Below are 27,998 nucleotides of genomic sequence, written 5' to 3' on the forward strand. Positions count from 1 at the left end.
GGTTTGCGTAAAGAAAACTTTAACACAGAAATGAATGTTTGGATGATTTATTTCTTTTGCTATGTAACATCAGCCGTAATGGCACAGATCCAGAAGTGAAGGAGACTCAAGGTTAGAGGTTGAGCCATAAAGTTCACTCAAACCATCTCCAAAACCTTGCAACAAATAACGTATGTATGACAGCAAAACAGGCTGATCAGAAGATATTGTAAAAAAAAAAAAAGTTCCTCAGAAGGCCTGTCACTGTTTGCATTCAGGCACAAAACATGAAACAAGTGCAATAAATTATGCCCATGCAATTATGAACGAAATTTTTTTTATAAGCCCTGGCGACCTATAAAGCTAAATCCACCATACTCCAGGTATGCTGAAGATAAATTATTTGTATGGATCAAACAGTGTCCCAAACCCAAAGGCCTGACATAATTATGTAAATGCAAAACATAAAACCTGTAGTAGAGTGACTTGGAAAAAGATCAAATACACTGCTTGACTACAGTAACGATTTAAAATTGAACAAATACTTTAATGCAGCTAAATCTTTGGATCATCATTTCATGGGTTAAAACGTACCTCCTCATCCAAAATAAAAAAAAAAAAGTGTTTCGTCTTTAAAATCTGCTGGTACCAGCTGCATGAGAACAGTGGTGAGAAGGAGAAAACTCACTAAACTTCAGTAATAAAAGACAGCAAGTCCAAACTGATCAGAGGACACTGCTGTACCAACGAAGAAAAAAGTACTTGCATCATCATCGTTGCCCCAGAGCCCTTGAAAGTGTGTGAACTGAATACTCAGTTTAACTTCACTGGGCCTGGATGCACAAAAACTCAGTTGTTGTCTTCAAAAAAAGACAGTGGAGTCCTTTCTCCTCACTGAACTGCAGCACAGTAAAGAGTACTGCCTGCTCTGTGTTCAGTGAGTCATTTCAGTCACTTTCCTCCCTCCCTCAGTGAGGCTTCAGTAAGACACTCAGCTCTCTTACATGGTTGTCCCATAAGTCCTATGGAATGGATAACCTCAACAAACACTACAAAGAAAGAAGTGCGTCAATCTGTTCGCTCTGAGATAAGTTCTTATTTTTATTAGTTTCAATAAATCTGAAGATTTAAGATGTTTTATCATCAGATATATTGTTTGTCCTTGGTTAAGTTTCTTCCACACTTGACAATATATTAAACCTGAGCCAACCTGCCTGACTCGTAAATATTGTCACAGGGGGCAACAAGCTTGGTAAAGTGAGGTGAGGTGGAGCCATCTGTAGGTGTTAAAATCATAAGTTAACCACATACACTCAAGTGACAGCCTTTAAACGCTGGAGTCGGCCTCAGATGGCTCCTGTGAGGAGGGAATCTTGGGGATTGGACGTCTCTTTCTCCTCACAGCTGGATCTGGCTGGACTGTTTCCTGTGCTGCCACAGCAGCAGCAATAGGAGGAGGGACGGGGATGGGACGTCTCTTTTTCACAGAGGCGGAGCTGCCGGTGCGTTCGCTGAGGATGCCCTGTGCCACGCTCTCCATGTCGTCTACAGTTGTGTGCATCACACCGGCCATCTCCTCCCTCGCCACAGAGACAAAGCCGGGGTCTCTGGCCAGGGAGGCCAGACCGCCAGTCACTAGAGCCTGGAGATGAAAACAACATGCAGAGCCCCTGATTACAAACTAACATTTTCTTATTGTTATTACTGGTAAAGCATCAAACTTAATCACACAGGTCCTGTTGTATTGGGTTATATTGTCTGACTGACATTTTGAGACATTCAGTGTGTCCATCTGCTGTTTTTTGCAGCTGGTAATGATCAGAATCGAAAAATCTGCTGTATTGACCAAATTTGTGTCCACATACAAGCAATTTGACTTTTCACAGATGTCATAAGAGTAGAACAGGCTTGACAGCTAAAATCAAAGCTTAACAATTAAAAGTTAAGTTGGAATAAATGGGATCATTGAAACTTGAATATATGGACTGAAATGTATTGATAGAGATTTTTAAAATATTTAATAAAATCTTGAAAATCCATAATCTGTCAAAGTAATAACCTTTTGAATTCCTTGGCTTTACAAAACTGTACAGTACATACAGTATGTAAGATTTATATTGAGTTATGTAGCATTCCCAAATAAATTTAAACAAAATCATAACTGTCTACTTTTAATAAATAAATAAATACATGTGGTTCAATCCAGGACTCGCAACCAGAAAGCATTTCCTGCAGATAGAGATAGAGGAAGTAATTCATTAAAGTGTGAAAAAAAAAAGGCGGACAGTCCGAGATCCTTCACTTACCTCCTGGACGAGTTGGTCAGCTGCAGTACGGGAGATCAGACTGTCACCATAGTCAGGCTCATAAGGGAACTGCAAAGAAATTAAATGTATCTGTACGTTGTCTATTCAAGCTGTTTATCATAATTTATACCGGATGAGTCAATACAACATTACCTGTGTTCTGTCTGTTCTCACTGTGAAATTCCAGGAGTGCATGTTATCTAAGTAAGAGTGAATAAAGAAAACAATAATAAGTACAGAGAAATCATTCTTTTCCTCAGTCTGCATGTTCCTATTTGTTTATTCAAACGTTATTTGCTGATCTGTAATTCTATATTTTGAATTTGTTAAAAAAAAAACACATCAGCAGAAAAAGCGGGGTAATATACCAAGATTAAAATGGTCAGTTTACAAGAAAAAAACTTGGGTTTTCTCTCAGATTAAAATGTTAAATTTTCAAGAAAGAAATCTCACAAATTTATGAGAAGAAACATAAAAATATTCTGAGATTCAAAAGTCATAAATTTGCCAGACAAAAAGTGAGTAGTGAGTTTTTTTGTTACAACCATGATAAACTTATATCTAATAATAGTTTGAGAGCATCAAAATTGAACATAGTAAGTAGCCACAGTAACTACATGTCAACAACATGGAACTAATGCATCAGTAAGTTTACAGTTTATAATAATACAGAACAGCAGGTTTCATAGAGGAGACAGTGCAGACCTGTCTGTCACTGTTAACAGACTCCAGACTGCAGTGTACAGTTCACTGGTAAACCACAAAACAATTTTTTCTCACAAATTTATGACTATAGTGTCAGAAGTTTTTTCTCAGCATATCACCCCTCTTCCATGTCTGTTATTTATTTATGTTTTTAACTTACAATGACCCTAATACGCCATTGTAATAACCTGTATGAAAAGTGTTCAACAAATAAAGTTTAACTGAATGATTAACATACCTGGCTCTGCAGCCTCATTGGGATTATAAAACTCTACAGGACTGCCCTCTCTCTCGAAGGAAAAGCTGAAAGACAACAAAAATTGTCATGTTCACCCACATCACCTGGTCTCCTTGATTAAATAGCAGATATTTTGCACTCACTCTGCAAAGGCGTTGTTGTTAGTGTTGCTTTTTGGTTCTGTTGAGGGGAAAAATTGGGTGGTAGGAGACAAGTCAGAGGAGTTTGGCGGGGAATCGGGCTGACTCTCAGCGAAACTGAGCGGCCGCTGTTTGGTAATCTGCTGGGGCTGAGAGTTGGCGGGCTCGGCCGTGAATGAGTCCACCCGGTTACCAAACAGACCATGTGTACGCTAGAAACATGGAGCAAGACAAGCACACAGGCAGGCAGAATTACACAAGAGCAACTAACAAAATGAATGTGGAATAATTACATGATGCACAGCATTTTGTCTGTATGTCTGCTCTTTTTAAGTTGCAGACAGTGTTCCTCACATGGAAAATGGCTTCCTCTCCAGCCTCCTCCATTGCTCTGTCCATCTCTTCCTCATTCTGCAGGTCTCCTGAAATGGCCCTGTGCATCTCTGGAGCCGCCTCTTCATCGATACTCCTCAGGCCCGCCTAGAAAAATATGAAAAGATTTGGAAAATGGAAAAGCAAAGGCACAAAGCAGCTTGTTCACTTCGGGAGGATGAATAGAAAAGATGAAGCTGAGTACTGACAACAGAAAAGCAAGAGGTGTACAAGGTTTAATGCATCTGAAACAGTGTAGTAAACAACAAAACTTGCTGATAAAAAAATAAAATGCACCGATATTTTTGCATAAAATGCTGTTCTGAGTGTTCTTCAGCTTGCATATTGTAATTCCCTGTCTGACATCTTTAACATTCTAATGATGTCATTTTGACCTCATATCGGCTGCTCACCTGAATCTCCGGGCCTGATGCGCTCTTCTTCGTGGGCCGGTAGCCGTAATACTCCTCCTGACGCTTCAAGAACTTACGGAAATGGTCCTGGAGCAGGAAGGTGGAGTAGAATTTCCCCACAGTCACCTCGTCATCTAAAACCAGACAAAGCACAGTGCAGTCAGTATGAGGAAGACTGCGTAACGTCACTGCGTAACGTCACTGCGTAACGTCACTGCGTAACGTCACTGCGTAACGTCACTGTGTAATGGTGAAACTGAACTAATTCTATTTATGTGAAAAAACTCACCTCCTATAGGGGGGATGACCTGGTCCAACAGTTTCATACTGGTGCGTTTCCAGATTTGCTTTATAATGGCTCTCAGCTCCTCGTTTGCCTGCTCAAAGTTACCTTTTCAGAATAATAGAAAAAAAAAAGTTTAATGGAATTAACTTTGTACATCAAGTAGCTAAAACTGTAATCCATTAACAATGATGCATTTTGATGCTCTGTACCTTCTGTTTTGATCTTGAGTGCAGTCCTGACCAGAGCAAACAGTGTGGCATTGAAGGTGACGGTGCCGTCGCTGTTGAGAGGCATGTTCATCCCGACCAAACGCTGCGGACAGGAAGGTGAGAGAATTTAGCCAACAGAAAGGAATAGAGCAATCAAATGCAATACACCTTTTAAAGTATTTTTTTTTCTTTTTATAGTTTTATCAACTCATGTTTTCATCATCATCATCATCAGTATTTTTATAATATATATATAATAATATTTTGTATTTACAGGTGTTAGTATAAAGTATAAAGCAGCAGAAAATGTGAATACTCAAATACAGTGCAAACACCTCAAAACTGTACATAAATACAGTACTTGAGTGAATGTATTTAGTTACTTTCCACCATCTGCATCCACCAGATGGCCATTGACCCTGTTTACGTACCTTGCATGCTGCACGATGAGGACAGAACTTGCCGAAGCCCAGTGGAGGCTGGATGCGTCGCAGCAGCGTCACCACATCCAGATGTTTAATCCTCCCCCTGTTGGATCAGCGAAACATCTTATACTCATATACTCATAATATGTCTGTAGGACACCCACTTAAATCTCCTGTGTGTTCTGAGCGCGTTCAGGCTTACGTGGCTTCAGGGTCATATTCAGCCCAGATCTTCTTAAACTCATCCAGATGGTGTGGACCAAGGAGAGACCAATCACGGGTCAGATAGTCAAAGTTGTCCATGATGACAGCTACGAACAGGTTGAGGATCTGAAATAAAGAAGGAAAAGTGACCCTTATCGACACAGTTTTAGTATTTCCATCATATGATGATGTTTAAAATATAACGACAGATACTAATGCAGCTAAAAAAAGATAAGTGTTGACTTTGTGCTGCTGCTCACCAGGAAGGCACAGACACAGTAGAAGGTCAGGAAGTAGAAGACAGCGAAGTTGGACCCGCAGGTGTATTCCTCTCCTGGCAGGAAGTCAGACTTGGGGTCGCACTTCTTCCCATACATCGAAGCCATCATGACCTCCTGCCAAGCCTCTCCAGTAGCACATCTGGACACAAAAAGCACAGTGAGAGTTTGGCTCAGTTTTTGCAAACAGTGATTTTTTTTTTTTTTTTACCTATGATCGTGGCTCTGAGACTCACCGGAATAACATCAGGACAGCCTGAGGGAATGTCTGGAAGTTGTTGTTGCGGTTGATTTGGGTACCGTCCACTAACGCTACCTTTCCAAAGATCTAAGGGGTTGTTACAATCACAGTAAAAAAATCCAAATAACATAAACGTATTACAGCAGCACATTACCTACATTATCTACAGAGACTTACAATGTTTTCATCCAGAAAACAAATACTGGGGACTGTACCTGCATCCCGATGACAGCGTAGATGAAGAAGAGCATCACAATGAGCAGAGCTACATGAGGGAGAGCCTGTTGACACAAACCACACAGTCAGCTCAATGAACATGTATTTAAAAAAATGGAGATTAGGGATACGCAAACTTTTAAATTTGGATATGGTACTGATAATTTTTGTTACAGTTTTAAGGATAGCACACTGGTCAATTCTTGACTTTTCAAAATAATGGCCAAGGCTGTGCTAATAAGTGTAAAAGACAGTATTTTCCAGAAACACTATGATAAAATGATAATTATAAATAATTATCTTATTGCTTTTTTCAGTGTGTTCTTAGTTTTTACTGCTGTGTGGCACTTTCTTGTCACAAATAGTGCATCTTCCTGTATTTTTACCTACAGGTTTCTACAAGTTTGATGTAGTTGTAGTTGTTTTGATTAATTGATTTATTATTTTATTAGCCATGTTCTTTAAAGAAACTGATATCAAATGAGTAGTTTGTGAGTGTCCTCCAAAGAATTGATCTTGCAGGATCGATCGGCCCAGCCCTAATGGAGATTAAGAAATGGAAAAATGATGATGACCACAGTGTGACAGACCTGGAAGGACTTGATGAAGGTCCACAGCAGGTTACGGATGCCCTCCGAACGGTTCAGCAGTTTGACCAGACGCATGACACGGAAGAGTCGGAAGAACGTGATGGAGACTGAGGCATTTTCAGATGCCTACAGACACAAAGAATAAGACAATTTGAGGGAAAAAAAACCCCAGACAGAAGTAAAAAAATTCTGGTTTTAATACTGGCAATGTATAGACTTACCGCAATTGCCTGCATAGGATTTGTCTCCTGCACAGAGTAGATGACGAGATGACACAACGTAGTTACATTATATAGTTTTATATATAGTATATTGAGTTATATTTGATAGAAGTTATGGTAGCACTTTACATCACAGCTCATTCCATGTAATTACCAGGTAATAGCTTGGAACATTTGGGAGGATGAGTTTCAGCATTATGATATGGTAATTATGACCTTTCCTAAGTCCTGCCCCTTTCTGCCCCTTTAGCTGATATTAGTGATGTTAACTACCTAGTTAATTATTTACGCAGATTATCTAGCTAGTTAGCTAGCATTTGGCTAACACTGGCAACCAGATGTAACTAGCTATCTTACAACTGATTTAGATTAGCTAGGTAATGAGAACTGTTATTGGAGCACAGAGCAAAAAGGGGCAGGACTTAACAAGCATTAATTTTGACTTCCAAGAATTTGCATGTGATTTTGTAGGTAATACACTGATAGTAGCCTGTACTACTGCAAACCACATTAATGTCATCATATGACCGTATTATACTAATAAAACCATACTGGTACCAAAATGTTCCTGTATGATTAATAGTTGCCTTGCTGCTCTCTTTAAATGCATCTCCATTATTACCAGTCATTTTTGGCCCCTTATGACTTTATCATTGTCATAAATTTCAGTCTATAGCACCTAGATATACCCCTTTGTTAATACCAAGCTGTTATCTTGGTATTACTTACTTACATACTTACATAGTAGTACTTAAAGCTACGAGGAACTTCCATATTTTATTGATTTTGGAAGCCCCTGTGGACAAAAGTGTGAGTAGTGTTTCAGATGTAATAACCACAAAATACAACATCCAAAATAAAATTATCTAAATCAAAATCCCCCCATTGTTCATTTTAACTAGCTAAAGTTCTACTCACTATAACTTTGGCAGAGAAAATGTGAACACAGACAGGTTCATTTGATTTCAAGTAAAAACTGACCCGCATTAAGAATAACTAGAAATAGCCAGTCTTCTCACTGATGGTCTTGTTATAGGTCACATAGGTTACATAGGTCAAACAGAGGCACCAGTATTGAAATGAGGCTGTTTCATAACCAGTTTAAAAAAATCCTTAGTAGTATGTTAATTATTAGCTCTTCATAATCAAATTATTACCCGACTATTATCTTACCAAGCTGTAATGTGAAGTGCTGGAGAATCATTAATAATGGGCACATAGCAGACAGCATTGATCAGGTGTTAAACATTATTAAGGTTTATTACACAGCTTTGTTATATACTCAAGTCTGGTAAATTACTTTTACTTTTATTTCTGAATTGCACACTGTTGCTATGGTTGTAGTTATGATCACAGACTCTGGAGGAGCAATAAATTAATTTTTAAATCAATAAAGTAATTTTCAAATTAATGTTTTGCATTAGCTTCTTGATTTTTTAAAAATATGTAGCCGTGTAATAAGCTGGATAATGTACAGCAAGTCATTATTGCAAAATAATCACCCTGTTGGGGTTTATTTTGCAATAATGACCCCCTCATCGTACATTATCCCTTACATGATTCACAATCACAAAATAGGATTAATATCAGAGAAAATCTTTCCACCTTTGATGAGTTATAAAGCCTCCAGGTCTTAGTTGCTGAAAACTACAACAACTACAATTTGTAACTCATGCGAAATAACAATATAAACACGTTTTCCTGTCAAAATATTAACAGTTTTCAGCCAATCCAGCAACCATTAATACTTGCTATTTTGATATGTTCAGTGTTGAGTTGTAGCCCTGTGTCTATAAACTATTTGAGCCATACTGGAACACGGTATAGCAAACACCCTGAGGTCTTATCTTACACTCGCTCTGTAAGATTAGACAGACAGTAGAAACACGGATGTTTCTCCACTAGTCTGAGCCACACACACAGTTCAGCAGAGTCATGCTACAGTTTAGTAGAGAACAAAGTGCTCACACAGCAAGGCTCATGCAGCAGTGCAGTGCAGATCAGATATTTACAGCACAGCCATGGAGACAGTACAGTCCTCCACTGGCGGCCAGGGCAGTCTGTGGAGGATAGACAGATGAGTGAGGTGCATGGAGGACAGAGGGATTAAGAAGAAGAAAAGGAAGCAAAGGGAGAAAAGAAGAATAGGAGTGAAATAAGCTTTGCATGGAGAAAATTGAATTGTGTTTGTGGGTGAAAAAGATGAGGACAGTGCAGTGCAAAAATGGCAGATTGTGCAGCATCACCACATAAAATAAAATAACACTAAAATTCTCAGTTGATATTGTGCTCTTTCTTAAGTGCTCAAACAACACACAGAAAACATAATATCACTTAAATATTGTTATAGATAATAATAATGAATGGTTTGGTGGTTCACTGATGGAAATGACTTCTGAGGTTGCACAAGGCTCTGAGCTGAAGCATCAGGCTGGGAATGGCCAACAACAGTACTGACCATGTCCTGTGAGCTACCAATCAGCTGCTGGGCCACGATTATATGCTTCTGGATCAGAGCATTGAGTTCAGTCACTTTGATTCAAATCACACTATTGATTCAGGACTTTCATATACAGCACCTGCAATGCAGTAATCTGATATCTGTGGAATTCATTAGGATTGATTTAAAAAAAGAAAAGTTTTATCATATGTACTCACATCGACTTCACTCAGGATGACATCAACAACGCTACCGACGACAATAATGAAGTCAAAGACATTCCAGGGGTCTCCAAAGTAGCCCTGCACAGAGAGATAAAGCATCGCTGCAGCAACAGCACACTAGATTGGGTTGATAAACTTGTGAAGAACAACGATCAGAGTCCGTACTCTCGCTTTGAAGGCCATGAGCTTGAGAATCATCTCCACAGTGAAGAGCACGGTGAAGATCAAGTTCAGCATGTCTGACAGCTTGGTCACATGGTCCGACTGGTTGCAGTGCTGTTCAAAGTGGAAAGTGAATATTAATGTGAACATGTTACAACTATTCATTTGATGTAGGATTATCACAAAAAGTAGCCATAGTGACAATAATTCCATAAGACTTGAAGGAAATGTTAACATCAAAGCAATATATTGACGTAAGGCCCTGAAAACTCAAAGTTTTCCTCTATAATGTTAAATATTAATGACTAAACAAGCGACATCAAAGTAAAAAAAAACATCTTTATATATTATTCATTAAGATTTTAACACTCAAAATCTCAGCTGTGCTTCATCAAGGCTGTGTGGATGTTTTTAGAAGATCTGATTGAAAGTGAACAAACAACTCACCAACTGTCAACAGATTCTGATTCAAATGTTGCTAAAACTTTAAATAAATAAACACAATTAAGAGGATCACTCCAATACTGCGAATAATTTGTTTTACAGTATCAGTACATTTACAAACTGAAATACACTTATGACAGGCAGAGCATACTTAGTTTTATAGAACAAATCTTTTTCTTATGTACAAATCATTTTTTACAGAATGCTCACCACTAACATATAGTCAGGTCACTGTGAGTTTATATGATTAGTTCACACTTACCAGATCATCAGTTAAACAGTATTAATTCACAGTGACTTCATACATCACACTGATATGCGATCACATTAGCTGGATTCCAGTTACATAAAAGTTTCTTTCAGACCCATGCATTTAGGCTCCTTAAAGCAGAACAATACCTGTTCTCATAGAAATATGAAGCTTTGTTTTGAATTAAACAGGCCACTAGATGCAAACAATAATATAATAAACATAAATGCAGTAAAATAATAGACTTTTACATAAATGGAATTGAACTAACTTGATGCATATCAATTAATGTGTGCAGTAACTGTGAATTAACAGTAACTGATGATCTGTTAAACATGAACTACTCTGTAATCACGTTAAGTCATAATAACTTGATCATTTGTTAGTGGTGAGCAACAGGATTTCATGATACAACTTACATTAATTCATCATAAATCATCCATTAGTAAAATATTACTTAAGTGTATGATTTGTACTGTATGGTGTTATGTTTTTTTTTCTAATTATGTGTTCCTCTTGCAGCTGCCAGCACTTTAAGCCCTTAAGTACACACACAAAGGCACAAAAATAAGATCCAAGTTGTAATAAAATAATAAACTAAATCTGGCCCATATTTAAGCTTAAAAAATGGATCTCATCCACTGAGTGTTTTGTCCAGCCCTCTCTTAACATCATTAAATAAAGACATAATAAATTGACAAAGAATTATGTAGGGCACCCTGCATTAATGTGCTCCTAATCTCCACCAAAATTAATTAGTCTGGGATTTTTCTGGAAAGTCATAACGTCCCGTATTTTAAATAAAGTTGCAAAGTTTCCACTTGATCATTAATTAAATGCTGTGACAAACACTAAACTCTCCCTCTTTCTAAAGAGAGTGAATATTGTCTGATGGCAGATTCAATACAATCTCAGTGTTTTTTGGTCACATACCTGCATGCCCAGACACAAGGTGTTGAGCATAATGAGGAAGAACATGAGGTACTCAAAGTAGCAGGAGGTGACGATGTACCAGACTCTGTATTGGTAGGGGTTTTTGGGGATGTAGCACCTCAGAGGACGAGCCTTGAGGGCGTACTGCACACACTGACGCTGCAGGGGAGGCAGAAGATGGGTTAAAAAAAAACAAAACAATGAGTCATTCTACAGTTGAACAACATTTTAGACTCTTTGACTCTTTGACTGTCCCAGTCTTCCTCTCTGAGGGACTTCTCTGGGTCGTACCTGGTTCTTGTCCAGCTCACAATCCTTATACTCCTCTTCGCCCTGCTCCTGGAAAGTGACGATGACGAAGCCCACAAAGATGTTCATCATGAAGAAGGCGATGAGGATGATGTAGATGATAAAGAAGATGGACACATCCACGCGGTTGTTGAAGACAGGACCCATGTCCTCTTGGTCTGAATCTATGGCTCTGTACAACAGCCTGATGTTGAGAGGGGAAATTGGCAGGACAAAGATCAGAGATCATAGATATAATAAGGCTAATTTGTAGATGAAATGTATAATTCACTGGATTAAAAACAATATATCGCTTCTGTTACCATCTCTGGCTTCAGGTAATGGAATTACTTCCCAACTCAATATCAACGTAATAAGATGTTCTGTCTTCTAACTCAATCAAACAGACAGGATCAAAAAAATGCAATTTAGCAAATCAAAATGGATGATTTGCTTACTTGGGCCAGCCCTCAAATGTGGAAACAGTGAACAGAGCCAGCATGCCGTAGAGCACATTGTCAAAGTTGAAGTCACTGTTGAGCCACTCTCTCTTCGCCAACACTGTGTCCTGCAGGGAATTCTCTATGTGCTTCCAGAAGAATCCCCTGAGAGCAGAAACAGGCAGAGTGGTCACTCTAAAACTGCATTTTGATAGAATAAAAACATCTAGGATGTGTCAAAGATGTCTTACTGGCATTCATCCTCAGTCATTTTGGACACATCTGTGCAGCTGTAGAATTTACCCTGTAGGAGGGAAAGGATTGGTGACACATTTGATGAGAAGCAAAGTCCCAATACTTGAGTACACTCATCTGTAAATGTTATAATATCACACAAACATCATCTTTAGTACAGGCAGTATATGGCATGACCCCATACTGATTGCAGCATAAACTCTTTCATCTCAGGAATATGTCATTTATAATGTTTCAAAAGTCTTTAAAAATTAAAGTGGGTGTAGGAAAGTATTGAAAAACTTAATTTCATATTCCTCTGAAAACAAATAAACATATTTTTGATATCAGACCATTTACATTTTTAATTTATAAAGATGAGCCAGACAGCTTCCAATGATGATGACCAGTGATGTTTGAGTTTTACTTTGGTCTAAAAGCTAACATGTTTATGTTTATCACTGCCAGCATTTACTTTATGTTTGCTAGTGCCAATTTGGCAGTCACAAATATTTAAAAGAAATATAAACGTGCTACTTAAGTGATATTTAAAATAATTTGTTTTAAAATTGTGTTAATCACTGTCAAAGTTTATATTGATAAGTGCCTGTTTATGCTGCCTTGTTTACAAGTAAACAAGGTTATGGTTAAGAAACACCTCTGAAAAACAATTTCCACCACTTGGCTCTCTTAGGACATTACAGAGGAGACTTTTACCTTTATCTGGACTAATTTTTAAAAACTCACCTTGAACAGTTGCACTCCTATGCAGGCAAACATGAAATTCAGCAGCATAGTGACCAGGACGATGTTGCCAATGGTTTTGATGGCCACAAACACACACTGGACCACGTGCTGTCAATAAAAGCAAAAATATATTGAGTCACAGGCCATTTTTTTCTGCAGAACAAGTACTTTTGCTTTAAATAAATCTTTCTGACAACACTTCTGTATTTTAAATGTATTTTAAATTACTTGCAATGGAGCATTTTTACATTATAACACTGCTAGTTTTACCAATAAAATATAGGATTACTTCTTCCACCACTGGAAACACCAGGGGGAATTAGTGTCTTCATGCATGTGTTGTACCTTTAACCCCTTGGCTCTATTGATGGCCCTGAGAGGCCTCAGCACCCTCAACACCCTGAGAATCTTCACCACAGAGATGGCACTGGATCTGCACACAACACATGACAAAAAAAAGTCTTAATATGTGCATCTCAGAATACTAAAATATATGATTTAGGGGAAAAAAAAAACAGTAGGGATGTTCTACATCTAACGCAGCAATCTTTAAATGTGTACTCACTCCATTCCCATTGAAAGCAGGGAGACTCCAACCACAATCAGATCCAGGATGTTGAAGGAGTTACGGCAGAAGGAGCCCTCGTGCATGAATGCTCCATATACAGTCATCTGTCAGTCAGATACAGCAGAGTCACACTCTGAATACTTAACTCATTAGATTTGTTGTGTCAATGTCAAATACTGGTAGAACTGAGAAAATCTGTCTTTGTCTTATAAAATATTAAACTGAATATATTTGGGTTTTGAACTGTTGGTCTGGCAAAACATTTTTTTTACTCTTTTCTGACATTTCAGTGAACAAATCAGTTCACAAAGAATATGATGGACAGATTAACTGATGATGAAAATATGTGCTAGTTGCATCCCCAATGTAAAAAATGTCTTTAAATTATATCTAGCCATAGGTAATAACTACTTCATCATCATCATCAGTGCAAAATAAGTAGGCATAGTGATTCTTTATAGTAACTCAGTGGAAACGCGTAAGACCTTCAAAGAAACCTGCCTCATCCTTCTCCAGCATGCTTCTACCCCACAGAAAACAATTGAATTATTATGACTGAAGATTCGAGTGGCCTGCGATACTCATGATGCCGTTTCAGAGGCATTTTTCTCTGCCTAGAATAACATTAGAGACTGAGTTATTAAATTTAAACACAGAATATCACAAAGAAATATTTATCACCAACTTCAGAATAAAGATTTCAATATCTTATCTAGTATCTCGAACTTCAAAGAGCCACATCAGTCAAGCATGTAATGAGTCAGAGCATGAAATATACAGCAGTTTACCTTCAGTACGATCTCAATGGTGAACACAGTTGTGAAGACAATGTCAGCATAGGCCAAGATCTGCAACAAAATCACAAACGGTTTGTTACTGGATTTACACTTCTGCCAACGGTAAATGTCCAATGTCCAGTGTTAGACCTGATTGTCACCTGGTTTCTGTAGGACTTGGGGTCGATGGGGTCCTCAGCTGCCAGGGAGATGGAGGAGAGCAGGATGAACAGGAGGATTAAGTTGGTGAAGGACGTGGCACTGATGATCTTGTAGCACAGCTTACGGAACCTGGACACCAGTGAATATGTAGAGAGAGCCATCAGTGTTGTTTCTTCATAACACAGTATGAGAAAGCACTAAAATAAAACCGCTCTGAGCTCCGTGTCTCTGCTCCCTACTTGTTCTGGGGGCCAAAGATGTAGAAGGAGCTGGCTTCAGGCAGTGGAACAGCTTCTTCCTTCAGCTGCAGGTCGGCCATCGGTCGAGGTCGAGGGCTGATGGGGATTTCAGGCTCTTCCTCCTCATCATCACCTGCCATGTGCAAGAACACAAAGTTCTATAGTGCAAAAACAGATTTACTTATTTGTAGCAGTCATTTTATTGCACAAGAGTTCATCCAAAATATATTTTTTTATTGGTTAATGGATGTTCATTTATTACCTATTTATTATTCTTTCTAAATACATGTATTATTATTATTATTATTATTATTATTATTATTATTGTTGTTGTTGTTGTTGTTGTTCTTTGTTATTGTTGTTATTGTTATTATTATTGTTAATAGTAGTGGTAGTAGTAGTATTAGTATTATAAAAGATCTAAAACGTCAATTTAAATCACAATAATTGCACAATGTTGCTATCATTATTTTAATTATTATGATTATTTCACCCTTTCTTTTGTTTTGTTTTTTACTTTTGTGTTTTGTTTGTTCATTTTGCCATCCTTCCTTTCCCTCTTTGTTTGTCCTTGTGTATTTTGTTCCTGTTTTTAACACTGTTGTATCTGTACAGTCACGACTGTTTTGTTTTTGCACCATTAAAAAAAAAAAACTGTGTACTGAGTTTTTCAAGTGTATTTTTTGTGCTTCAAGCACCTCCTAGTTCCATTATATTAGAGAGAAGGCAGACATATACAGCTGATATCTTCAAAACTTGTAAGTTCACACAAACTAAATCTAAATGAAGAAAAAGCTTTACAAGTAAGAGGAAAAATGCAGATATTTGATTCTGGGGGGCAACTGTCCCTTTAAATAAATGTAAAATGTTTTTTTGAAAAAAAAAAAAAGATTATCTCCCTATGCCGAATTAGGTTGTAGACTTTATATGGTAGTCACCAGAGTAGTGTGAAAACAGCCTAACTTTAGACTCTGCTATAAACTTGGCTCAGGGAATCGGCTGAGTGGGTTACTATACTTACACTGTAACATAGCCAAGACAGCAGCACTGGTATACAGCCAGTGTAATGAATATGAATTCCTGCAATCAGTGACCTCCTTCTGCTACAACTAAGCGTATCCCTGACAAATGTGAGAGGTTTGAGAGCTACAGATGCAAGAAAAGGTGACGTTTAGATGTATTTCGTGTTACCTGGGAAGTCGTCAGGTGGGAATGGATCTTTCACTTCATTGACGTTTGATTCAAATTCATCAATTTTGAGCTGAAAAAAAAAGTATTATGACTATTTATGCTCCTGAATAATATATCATTGCAAAGACTGAATATGTGATAAGATACTAGAAAGACTGCTGACCTTGGCTGTGGTGGGCATGCCCTCCATCTTGGCTCTCTGCTCTGCCAGTTTCTTAGCTATCCTCTCCTTCTCCTCATCAGTCTTTTCAGGCATTTTGGACCTGTGAGGAAAAACAGGGAAGGGAGTAGATTTTAGCAATGAGAAGACAGAGCAGATCATCTCACGTTAACTTCTGGTATACTTTGATTCACCTTAGTAACTTTCTCCTCAGCTTCTCCTCTGCCTTTTCTTTCTGAGCTGAAGTCAAACTCTCAGCCTCTGCCAGGTTGTCAACGGCGATGGCCAAGAAGACATTGAGGAGGATATCTTATGGGTGAGCTAAGGAAAACAAAAATGTTGTCTTTAAAAATATTACTGCCATGTATACAATTTTGTCTATAGATTTTAGCATAGTTCTGTTGGTCAGTAAGTTGACCCACACCTCTGATCCCCCTACAACTATTACATCAATTGCCATTGAATTTTCTGGCAAGATTCATGTGACCCAGCTGTTGTATCCAAATTTGGTGACTTTTTCATCTTGCGTCGTCATCAGCTGAAAACACCCAACTTCTAATAATCATTTTACCACCAAATACCTGAAAAACAAATGACTTTCCCATCAGCTTCAGCTCTACATTATATTGCACTAATTAGCAAATGTTAGCATGTTGACAAGTTAAACATTGTAAACATGTTTAACATTATACCTGCTAAACATTTGCATGTTACTATTAGGTATGGGTGATACCAAACTTTTTAAATTTGTTACCACACGGATGCTTTCTGTCACAGTTAGCTAGTTAGTTGGCTAAAATCCATTTTGCTGCTGACCCTGTCCACAGCAGTACGTTAGTATTTAGCCTCCTATACTGATGTTCTTGCTGTTTCTCCATCCACTGTAGGTAATACGCTGACTGTGGATAAGTACCTCATACAACCACACTTCAAAAAACACAAACTATGCCTTTAAGTGAAATTACAGCGGTGCCTAAGTGCAGCTTCACAGTGCAGCTAACATGGCTGTAGACTTTTTGTCTTATTAAATCCTCGATGACATTGTGAGCATATGTGGAGGATACAGTTTCCACAGACAAAGAGAACGATGAAGTAGATGGCGACCAGGATGCCAGGGAAGACAGGCCCTCCATAGGCCATGATGCCGTTGTACATGATGGTCGTCCAGTCCTCTCCTGTTAGGATCTGAGAATTGACAGATGATGATTCATTAGTGTCAGATCTCAAAGGATGGGGTAGATGATGCTACCGTAAATGCACTTCAGTCACACCCTGGATAACTGAATTCAAAGCAGACATTGCTAACCTCACCTGAAACACACTGATGAGGGCCTGAGGAAAGTTGTCAAAGTTACTGCGTCTGGGTCTGTGGTCGGAAAAGTTGAATTTCCCTCCGAACACCTGCATGCCCAGGAGTGAGAAAATGACGATGAAGAGGAAGAGAAGAAGAAGCAGGGAGGCGATGGAGCGTACAGAATTAAGGAGGGAGGCCACAAGATTACTCAAAGAGGTCCAGTACCTGCAAAACAGTTACAAGAAGAGAGATTTTGAATAATATTAAATCAAAATACAACTAATTTAATGCAACATGACCTTTTTTGAGGGAAACATCACAACTCACTTTGTTACTTTAAGGATCCTCAGCAGGCGGATACACCTGAGCACAGAGAAACCCAGGGGGGCCACGGCTCCTGCAGACAACATGATCATTTCCAGGATGCCGCAGATCACCACAAAGAAGTCAAAGCGGTTAAACAGAGACATGAAATATGCTCTGGGACCCAGAGCATACATCTTCACAAACATCTCGATGACAAACAGCACCAGCAGCACACGACTGGCCACATCTGTTGAGATAAAAAAGAAGAGAGATGAACGGATGAAGGTGGGAGCGATATCATTTGTGTAAAAAATGTTTGCAATAACATATAAATGGCTAACCCTGTAGGGAAGTGAGCCAGTCAGGCTGGTGGTGGTACTCTGTTGCTATGGTCAGGGTGTTGAGGAAGACGAGGAACATCACCAGCCAGTAAAAGCCCTTTGTTTTCACATACACCAGACACTTCATCCTGAAGAAACGGTTCCAGCGCCGGGCCAGGCGGCTAAAGGCAAAAATAACCCTGACTTACTGTGCCAAGTCACTATGAATATTGCATGTAAACATTTACAGATTTACAGGAGACTCACTAGTAGTAGACGATTCGACTCTTGCCTTCCAGGTCATATAGGCTGTCTGTGTCTGAGTCTCCGCTGGTTAAAGGCAGGAGTCCTGACAAGACAATAAAAGCTGTAATTCATCAATATCTACATTGGATCAGTGCTGAGGAGGGTCACAGTGCTTACCTTTGCCCTCTCGGTCAGCATCCAGGACTTCAGCGTGAGTGATCCACTCCATGTAGCCATGCAGGTCTTCATCCAGCTGCTGACGCTCTCGCAACTTCTGGAACTCTCCACGCGACCTGGCCTTCTCTCGCTCTTTGGTAAACTCTCTGATGAGAAAAAATAAAACCCATCAAGTGACTATTTTTTTAAAGTTTGTTCATGTGTTTAGGCAAAATGCAGCTAGTAGAAAAGATACAAGAAAATAGGTGTCTTACCCACTGAGCACACCCAGAACCAGATTGAGCACAAAGAAGGAGCCAATCAGAATGAGAGGAACAAAGTAGAGCCAGGGCCATTCATTTCCTATGGCATCATTAACCTGAAAGACAACGATGGGTCAGCAACAGACAGTAAATTCTGTTAGGTATACAGCAGATGTTTTCAAAGTGGGAGGTGGGCCTGCCCAGGGGGCTCCACACAGTTTCAGGGGAATCTCAGTGAATGGAAGTGAAAAAATTAGCCCTGCGCTAGTTATTACATTAGTTATCAAAAGGAGATCACATAGAATAGCCTAAATGTGTGTGATTTCACTGAAGAGATAGTTCAGAGATACAGTTTTGGGGAATTGGCTTGACTTCCTGAATCCCACCCCTTTTTGTCAATGCTCCTAGAGCAGCTCTAACTAGCTAATCAATCTAAATCAGCCATTAGTAAGCTAGCTACAACTGATAGCAAACTCAAGCTAACTAACTGGCTAATCTACATTAATCATTAGCCATTTTGCTAAAATTAGCTAACTCAAGAGGTGACTATATGTACTTTTACATGTCCCTCAGAAACAGCTTTTAACCATGTTCAAAATTTTCTTTTCTTTTCGGCATAGACAAGTCTAGCACATTGCACATATAAATACAGCAAGCAGGAAAATAACTACTTATGACTTAGAATGGGTCAATTTTACAGGTCCTACTTTCCCAGAGTCACAAACTAATAAATGTCTTTGGACAGACCATTTTGTATGTACATGATGTGGTCTGATATTTATGAGGGGGGCCCACACTGTCAGACTTTGAAAACCCCTGGTATACCGTATATTTAACACAGCAAATATCTAAAATGTACACAACTGTAAAGGTTTTGATGACGAGAGCACAAATTCCCCAACACTGACACTAAAAGACAGCTGAGAGGATGCTGAAGCAGTCACTGACCCAGTAGAGCACTTTGGTCCAGCTCTCCATGGTGATACACTGGTAGACCGTAAGCATGGCAAAGCCAATGTTATCAAAGTGAGTGATACCATTGTTGGGACCTTCCCAGCCTGGACGACACTCAGAGCCATTGATGATGCAGCGACGTCCATTACCAGCCTGAGCACAGGGTGCAGGCAGCTCACCTTCTGCTGTGGCATAGATATCTGTGGGCCGAAAGGAACAGATAAAAATCATATTTGAATGTACCTTCATAAAGTTATAACTTATGAGGTATGACTACAAATGACAACATATATCAAACCCCAAGTGCAACAGTGTGTTATTGTGTCCCTTATACACACTTGTGCTAGTGTAATAGCAGGTCTTGTGCATTTTGCATTTGAAGAGCTCTAGTCCCATGATGGCATAGATGGTGACCAGCAAAAAGACGAGCAAGGCGATGTGCAGCAGAGGCAGCATGGCTTTGAGGATGGAGTTCATCACCACCTGCAGGCCTGAATGTGAACAGTAAAACCAAAACATTACAGCAGCACAAACTCTCAGTTATGTTTCCAGAAAGCCTTCTTCACATATTTCCAAATTAATCAAACATAAAGACAGGGGTTTTAGGCTCTTACTGGGGACTCCAGAAACGAGACGTAAGGGCCGCAGCACCCTGAAGGCTCTCAGCGCCTTCATGTCAAACCCTCCACCCTTCTCCATTGGCACACCTGCTATCTTATTGATGGTATCCAAGGCGAAAGTGAAGAGACTGTAGAACAAGATTTTACAAACAACTCTTACAGTAAGCAATACAAAATGCACATTCAGCAGAACAATAACCAGTTTTGATGTTAATATAAGAATAAAATGTGAGTGGTAGTTTCTTAACAGTGTGTGGGATTTAGTGGCATCTAGTGGTGAGCTTGTAGATTGCAAACACCCTCCCCTTTTCAAGTGTATAGAGGAATCCATAGACTGTATATATTCTATACAGGACAGAGCTTCTGGGTCTGAAAAGTGAAGTCAATGTGAAGTCAAAGTGTCTTAAAACTGCATTCTTTCTAACGGCCAGCCGGGTGGCGACTCCACGGGCTGCAAAAATCAGGTCTGACTGTGTGTAATCTTATGAAAAAATGACCCTATTTCTCACTTGATGTATGACCTCAGTTAACAGTTTCCTAATGAGTTTATGCTCTCAGTTGCTAGTTTCAAGTCTTCCTCTATACAGCATGATGTTCATTTTGAAAATTATAGTTTAGAGTGAAAAAGACAATAAAGCAGGGTATGCCTTAGGGTGGGGCTACCTTGTGATTGACAAGTCATTCTCAGTGGGTCCATCCAGTGCAACACACAGGGCTCATCAAACTCAGATCAAATTGTAGAACTAGGCAGTGCTGATCATTAACATTAATCAATATTTTTGTTACTACATTGCCTATTCCTCATCTAAAATGTTTTCAGAAACATATTTTGATGTACTCTTTAGCTGTAATATGAGAAACTTTGTGGCCATGCAGGCCACCATTACTTCCTGCTGCACGGATGAGACAAGCCGCAGTACATCACCCACCAATTCTACGCTCTCATCAGTAGTATGCATGTTCTTGTTACAAAAAAACAAGATGTCAACCCCAATAATACCAGACTCAAGGCTTCAAAACGGTAGTCCAGTGGTGCCACGGTTGGTTCAGTAATTACAGTGGCCATGAAACAGTGTTTGGTTTGTCAATTACGGGCTACTATGGGCAGTGCAATGTGATGGCCTCCCCGGAAGATGACCTACATCCTCTGTAGCTGTAAACGACTCAATCTAAGGTAACAAAACACAACTATTCTTATTTTCAGGTGATTATATACTAATGAAAACATACTTATGAATATTGTATTCCATTTCTGTCATATTCTGCCAATAAATCCACCTAAATCTTACACACTGGACTTTTAAATGTGGCAAAAGGGCAGCTGTGTCCTTTGCTGGTGGAGATATCCACCTGAGCTCAGAGCTCATCTTACCCCATGAAGACGATGACAAAGTCCAATATGTTCCAACAGTTCCGTAAATAGGCGCCTTCATGGAACACGAACCCATACGCCACTATCTTCAGAAAGCACTCTAACGTGAATATGATCAGGAAGATGTACTCCAAACTCTCCTGCAGTGAGACAAACACAAAAACCAGGAAATTACATTTCATAAAGCTCACAACCTTCAGGTTAATTTCTCTAATAAAATATGGACTGATTGGAGTAAATGACAACGTTGGCATTTAAGCACCTGCTGTGGGGGGACAGCAATAGATGTTGCTGTTATTAGATGAACTCATTAGCTTTTATAACCTCCCGCAGATTAAACATGACCTCAGAAGTTTGAAACAGATGGGCAGCAAATGATGAGTCACATTATGATTAATGAAATGAGCTGAGCCACAATTTAACAAGTAAGAGCTTTGTCAGACAGTGTGAAGCAAGCCGTTTGCAGAAAATGTAAACAGTTCAGAAATGGTTAACAGATGAACATGAGGGTGGCTAAATAAAATCATCTGTTTGAGCCTGTATCTGTGTTTTTATAATGAGTGTTCAGTGGTATTTTTAGGGAATAAAGGAGGTCACCGTGCAGCAGATGTGCTACCTAAACACAAATCTGCTTACAAAAGCAGCTTGAAATTGTCATCATTAAATATGGTACTTTATTTAAGCCCATTTTCATATATTGCTTTATTTAAAACAGGAACAGTGTGCCATAAATATATTGCAACAAATATAGCATGTTAATTTTCATCTTTTGTCCCTGGGCACATGTACAATGAACAGACACATAAATACATCTATAGGAAAGACTAGTATACGTTTAGAGAGGCATAATCAGACATTAATGATGGCATACTTGTTTGTCTAACTAATGCACTTTCTGTTTGTTGGGATAGTACTCCACTGTTTTGTTGCTGTTTCTCAGAAAGCAGTTTGACCAAATTTTGTTGGGGGTCCTAGACTATGTAGTACCTTATAAAATAAACAAGCATCGGTCCTTTTCATTGACTCTTTGTTGCTCCCATCGATACAAATGTTGCAGGAGAAGAAGCTATAATATGAGAACAGTACAACAGAGCTCTCTGGGAATCCAGAGAGAGTTCATTCAAGGTATAGTATGCTATAAATGATGTACGATAGGCTGTTTATTTTCTGTTCTGATCCTTTTAAACAAATCAGGTCAATAATGTTTGGCTGAACCATCCAGAAGCAGTCCCCAAGCCCCTCATCAATTACAACCTCTAAGGCCAAACTTGCATACATTAATGATAATATGTGCTAAAAGAGAAATGTGTTTCAGATGAAACAAAGTGGGACAACAAGTAGAGCAGTGCTGGTAGGTTTCACTGTATCATAATATTTTATGAGTATATGAGTATGAATGTGGTTACATGAGGCAACGTTTGTGGACTCTCCTGTATCCACCTGCGTCAGCGGGGTGACGCTGTTTGGGCCGACCTACTTCTAACAGCAGCCGGGGGGGTGAAGCTGACCAGCTCTTCTTACATCGCTCACCACTGAGGAATGGCACAGTGAGGAGTAAGAAGGATTTGGGAGGAGGCTGGCGAGTGAGCCAAAGCAAAGATATTAAAGAAATGGGGTCAGTTTCAGGTCCAGATACCTGATGACTGGATGAGATTCTCCAGGGTGTAGGAGGTCAATCAGATGGATACAAACAAGATTGATAGCTTTAACCCAGTCATGTGTGCAGGTTATTGACTGAATGGTGGAAAGAAGCTGGCTGTGGGTGTTATATATTGACATCTGAGCTGGATGTCCACATATCAAATCTCTCACAACGAGCCTCCTCAATATCATAACACCAGTGTCAATACAACATCAAATATCTAGACATGGGCAAGATCTGTACACTGTGTATGAGCAAACATATATATTTTGATCACTACATCACAGATACAATGTCTGATCATCCCTGGGTTGTATATTTCAAGCCCCAAACTATAACACACTATCCACATCCTCACAGCAGTGTAAACACACACTTATGAGGTTGAAATATAATAACACCTGGAAACACACCAGCAGCACCTGCCACCAGCTAGTTTACACAACTTTAACATGAAGGAGACTGTAAATCACAGGCTGTCTAGAGAGGACGGAGTCCTAAAACCACCCTTTTGGGCAGAATACATTACAAATGTTTTCATAATTGCTTGTGAAGCAAAATGTTCTGCAGACCCTGAAAAATCATCCACTCACTTGTGATGAGTTCAGTTTAAAAGGATTGCATATTTCAACTAGCTTGAGAGGCATTTTAACCAAAGTAAAGACATTGACTTGACTTGGACTTTACTAAAGTGTGCCACACATCAATTCATTTCCCTTCATTTCCTTAGTTAATTAATTTCCACAACTAATGTTAACACTATTCGTTCTTGAACCAATCTGACAGCATCTGAACAAGTTGCAGGAGAGAACCATTAAGAACTAACATCACGTTACTAAGCTCCAGCTGGAAATAATGATACTGAAGATAAATTTATTTGCATACAAAAACTACGAGGATTTGCAGTGTGCAAAACATGCAGGTTGGAAATTACAGACAATCAACAACTTACAGCTTTGTTTGACAACTGAAGTTAGACAAAGAACAGTGAGTCAAGGCTCTGATGTTAAATTGGTGTTACATTCGGTGAAGAGTGCATTATCACTTGTTTAGGGCTCGAATCTCAAAGTATAGGACATGGAACTTGACTTTGCCTGTCTTGACTTCATACTTGAGTGCAAAGACTCTCAAAACAACGACTTGTTATTATTGTTTGTTGTTATAAAGATATTTCTGCACTTCACTTCTTTGTATTCTGTAAATTTATCCATGCAGGGGAAAATTCTACACACATCATATCCAGCATATTTGAAGATAATTCTCAGGCATTTGTACTCCTGTCTTCTTTAACAGTCGGTTTCTGGTCAAAGCAGGATAATCTAATCACAGTTGGAGGATAAACTAATAGACCAGTTGTTTGATGGCACATTCTTCTGCAGACACAGATGGGACTCCAAATAAAGAACTGAGTTGTGTCGAAAGCATTTAAATGGGGCTTGGCACTCAGACTAGCTGACCATCTGAAACACTTCGCTATGAAGTGTTTAACTTTGTTGGCTCGAAGTCGTATTAATTTGTTGGACACGTGCAGCTGTGTCATCTTCTGTTCATAGGTTAGTGTTATTGGGCAATACTGGATCCTTTCTAAACAAAAGACCATGAGTTTCTTTTCCATATCTATGACAAACAAATGCCAATACCACAAACTGAGTCATGCATCAAAGAGCTCATGTGCTCATACTCACCAAGCTTGAGTTGGTGTTATTCGTGTCTTCTTCAGGCATAGGCAGGAACACAGCCAACGCAATACAGTTTGCAAAGATGGTCAATAAGATGATGATCTCAAAGGTTCTGGATGGGAAAACTCAGGATCATAACATCAATACATGAGGAGGAGGACTGGCTAAATCCCATTTATCCTCAAAAGAAATACTGTGTCTGTGTTATGAACACGTAAGTTTCACGATGAGTTAACAAGGCAGGTAAGCTCATCTTGGTGTGGTAAAACAGAGAAACTTGAATTTGGAAGGGATACAGAAGCATTTTTCTGTGTGTGAGAATATTTATGTGACACATTTCTATTTATTAAACTAAAAAAAGCTAAGAAAGCTTGCAGATTGCAGCTAACTTTCTGCTCACATACGACTCTCAGTTGAAAGCACAGGGGACGTCTGTGCTATACTATCAGACTATTGCCTCTTCAGGAACAAAGTGGAAGTATGGGACATTACAGGCCAGGGCTAACTGGTTAGCATGCTAATGTCAGTGGATATCTGTGCTGTCTAACACAGTCATTGTTGACATGTCAGAGCTGTTATTTCCTCACATTACATCAATAATGTTATTTTATTTTCTCAGTGTTTTCAACTAAAATCCTGGCCTTATCTTACACATCGCACCTTTAAGAAAAGGAAGGGATTCATAGTGGTGATATTTGAGTTATCATATACATGATTAGTATACTGTTAACAACAGAAGGCTAAGAAACACTTAAATACTTAGATACTATTTTCTTGTAACTAAAAACAAATCAAAATGTTGGTCAGTGCCTCTAAATGCTGCCTGAAACATCATCCCTACAACAGCCCATCAGGAAACCAGAAAAGCAGTCCCAGTAAATGTGATCCTGTCTGCTGTGCTGCTTCATTCTTGTCTATAGGGGGCTCTGTGAGAGAATTCCCCTGCCAGGTCAGCATCATGTCTCCCTGTGATGCCGTGGGACAGCTGCACAGCCCAAGAATATGACCAAACCTTTTAAACACAGACTACTCATCAGGACTAAAAAGCTGTTTGGTTACTCTTTTCAGTATTTATTTATTCTCAAATCTGTGGGCTTTATAGATTTTTAAGAGAACAATACAAAATATTTAAGAGTCCATTTCTCTGATTTTGCTGTGAATACCTATGCCTTGTGTTACAGAATCACATACCAATGTGATTAAACTGCTGCAGTAAATAACTGGCTGACCTGGCTGAACATATGGTCACAAAATTTGGTGAAAGGTATATTTTCATGATCAATTATTCTGCCAAATATTTTCACAATTAATTGATTAATCATTTAGTCAATAAATTGTCAGAAAATTGAAAAATGCTCATCATAATTCCCCAGAGCCCAAAGTGATGTCTTTAAATTGCTTATTTTGTCCAAACAACAGTCCAAACCCCCCAAGACTCTTCATTTAATGTCATAAATGATAAAGAAAAGCAGCAGATCCTCCCATTCATGAAGCTGGAACCAGCAAATGCTTGATTGAAAAACTGATTATCACAATGGTTGGCATGTAACTTTCTTTTGATGTAATAATCATTGGATAATAAAAAATAAATAAAATTCACATTATTTAACTGTAACCCAATTGTGAAGATAAGTTTGTTGTTAGTAGATAGATATGATTAGTGGATGCTATTTTGGATGTAAAATACATGTAATCCAGGAATGGACATCAGGCTAAAAGCAGGAAACCCCCTATAGGGGCCATAACATCACTCAGCAGCCTGCTGTGTGTTCAGGCCTCACAGAGTGGCAGCATTTCAGAGTGGATATTTCCATATTAAAAGCAAAATGTCTGCTATCAGGACAAGAAGAGGCAGCCCCGATAATTGTTTCTGTCTGTCAGATGTAAATAAGCTTAAGGAGCTCTTCAGGTGAAAATATGAAGGCTACAAACTTGACTTTGACACAGGGCTGCCACATGCATGACAAAAGTCTTAACACTTCAGGGATCGCCTTAACACAGCTCACCACAGGTGAACTACAAAGCTGATAATTCACTGGCCTGCAGACAATTTCCATAACTACCAGTGGTCTTAACCAGAGGCCCACATGCTGACTGTGTAAGACCTTCAGTATCTTACATACTGTATATTTAAGAGTAATATATTTGTTTGAAAGGCAAGTTTTTAAGCCAATATCTACTTAAAGCTGGGGGAAGCAGTTTATTTTTGGTGTCACTGAGCAAAAGTTCCATAATAACCTTAAAGTATAATATAATTCAAGTAGTGTGAGAGAAAACTAGACTTCTGCTCCTCCTCTTGGCTCTGTTTTCAGGCTTTAGAAAGTCTACGCCATGATGGGAGACTTTGGCCAATCACAGGTCGGTAAGATGGTTAATTGTTGAGTCTCATTCCCAAAGCATCAGTATTTGACAACCTGCAAATGAGACTCAACAATCAACCATCTTCAAGCCATCAGTTCAAAGCGTCACATACACACAACAATCAACTATCTCTCTCCAGAATCATTTACTGCACCTTTAATATTACAAATAAAAAGGTCTGTGAGTTGTTTATAGTGTGTGTGTGTGTGTGTGTGTGTGTGTGTGTGTGTGTGTGTGCGCGCGTGTGAAATATAAAGGATACTTCCACTCCACGATGTTGATGCAGGCCTTGCGGAAGGGATTTTTGAGGGTGAAGAAGAAGAGGGATCTGGCTGGTCGAGGGTTGCCCCCTGTGGCCTGTAGCTTCTTCAGCTTCTCCCTCTGCTTCCTCTTCAGCTCTTCTTCATTCATGATGACTGGTTTGGCCTCTGCGTTGGACGCCATCTTGACGCCTCCACCTGAGACAAGCTCCCAGTCCTTTAGAAATGTGTCCTCTCACTGTGTAATCCCAAATTGTGGCACTGTTTTAACTCCACGTTGTGAAGGCCCCCTCTGGGTTCCAGACCTGTTGATCCTGTGTACGCTCCTCCGCCGCCCCGTCTCCCCTCTTCTCCTCTCCCTCTGACTCAGTCTCCCTCACACGGAGCCACAGGCCTCTCCTCCTGGCTGAGGGCCTCTGACAGAAAAAGCCCCCTCGACAGGGA

The 27,998-nt window shown here is 39.3% G+C and overlaps 1 protein-coding gene across 1 annotated transcript; it reads right to left on the reverse strand.

Annotated features, from left to right (window-relative positions):
* Nucleotides 1–31: 31 nt before the first annotated feature.
* Nucleotides 32–27,992, reverse strand: LOC146325340 (dihydropyridine-sensitive L-type skeletal muscle calcium channel subunit alpha-1-like). Its single transcript, XM_084721282.1, has 45 exons — nucleotides 27,557–27,992; nucleotides 24,940–25,045; nucleotides 21,613–21,752; nucleotides 20,235–20,368; nucleotides 19,959–20,111; nucleotides 19,615–19,820; nucleotides 18,679–18,782; nucleotides 18,425–18,570; nucleotides 18,269–18,350; nucleotides 18,023–18,183; nucleotides 17,703–17,928; nucleotides 17,393–17,600; nucleotides 17,146–17,266; nucleotides 16,276–16,390; nucleotides 16,085–16,184; nucleotides 15,922–15,991; nucleotides 14,731–14,863; nucleotides 14,491–14,620; nucleotides 14,342–14,401; nucleotides 13,551–13,657; nucleotides 13,331–13,418; nucleotides 12,986–13,093; nucleotides 12,256–12,308; nucleotides 12,023–12,169; nucleotides 11,568–11,769; nucleotides 11,277–11,435; nucleotides 9,653–9,763; nucleotides 9,482–9,565; nucleotides 8,836–8,883; nucleotides 6,824–6,850; nucleotides 6,603–6,728; nucleotides 6,012–6,077; nucleotides 5,792–5,883; nucleotides 5,538–5,697; nucleotides 5,276–5,403; nucleotides 5,080–5,176; nucleotides 4,649–4,751; nucleotides 4,443–4,544; nucleotides 4,154–4,287; nucleotides 3,723–3,848; nucleotides 3,372–3,580; nucleotides 3,229–3,293; nucleotides 2,439–2,485; nucleotides 2,286–2,354; nucleotides 32–1,621 (listed from the first exon to the last, which is right to left on the reverse strand). The coding sequence occupies exons 1-45, from the start codon at nucleotides 27,736–27,738 to the stop codon at nucleotides 1,307–1,309; spliced, it is 5,550 nt and encodes a 1,849-aa protein (XP_084577408.1). The 5' UTR covers nucleotides 27,739–27,992; the 3' UTR covers nucleotides 32–1,306.
* Nucleotides 27,993–27,998: the final 6 nt, after the last annotated feature.

Source organism: Lutjanus erythropterus, chromosome 6, assembly GCF_056507025.1.
Source record: "Lutjanus erythropterus isolate fLutEry1 chromosome 6, fLutEry1.hap2, whole genome shotgun sequence".
Taxonomy (NCBI): Eukaryota; Metazoa; Chordata; class Actinopteri; order Lutjaniformes; family Lutjanidae; genus Lutjanus; species Lutjanus erythropterus.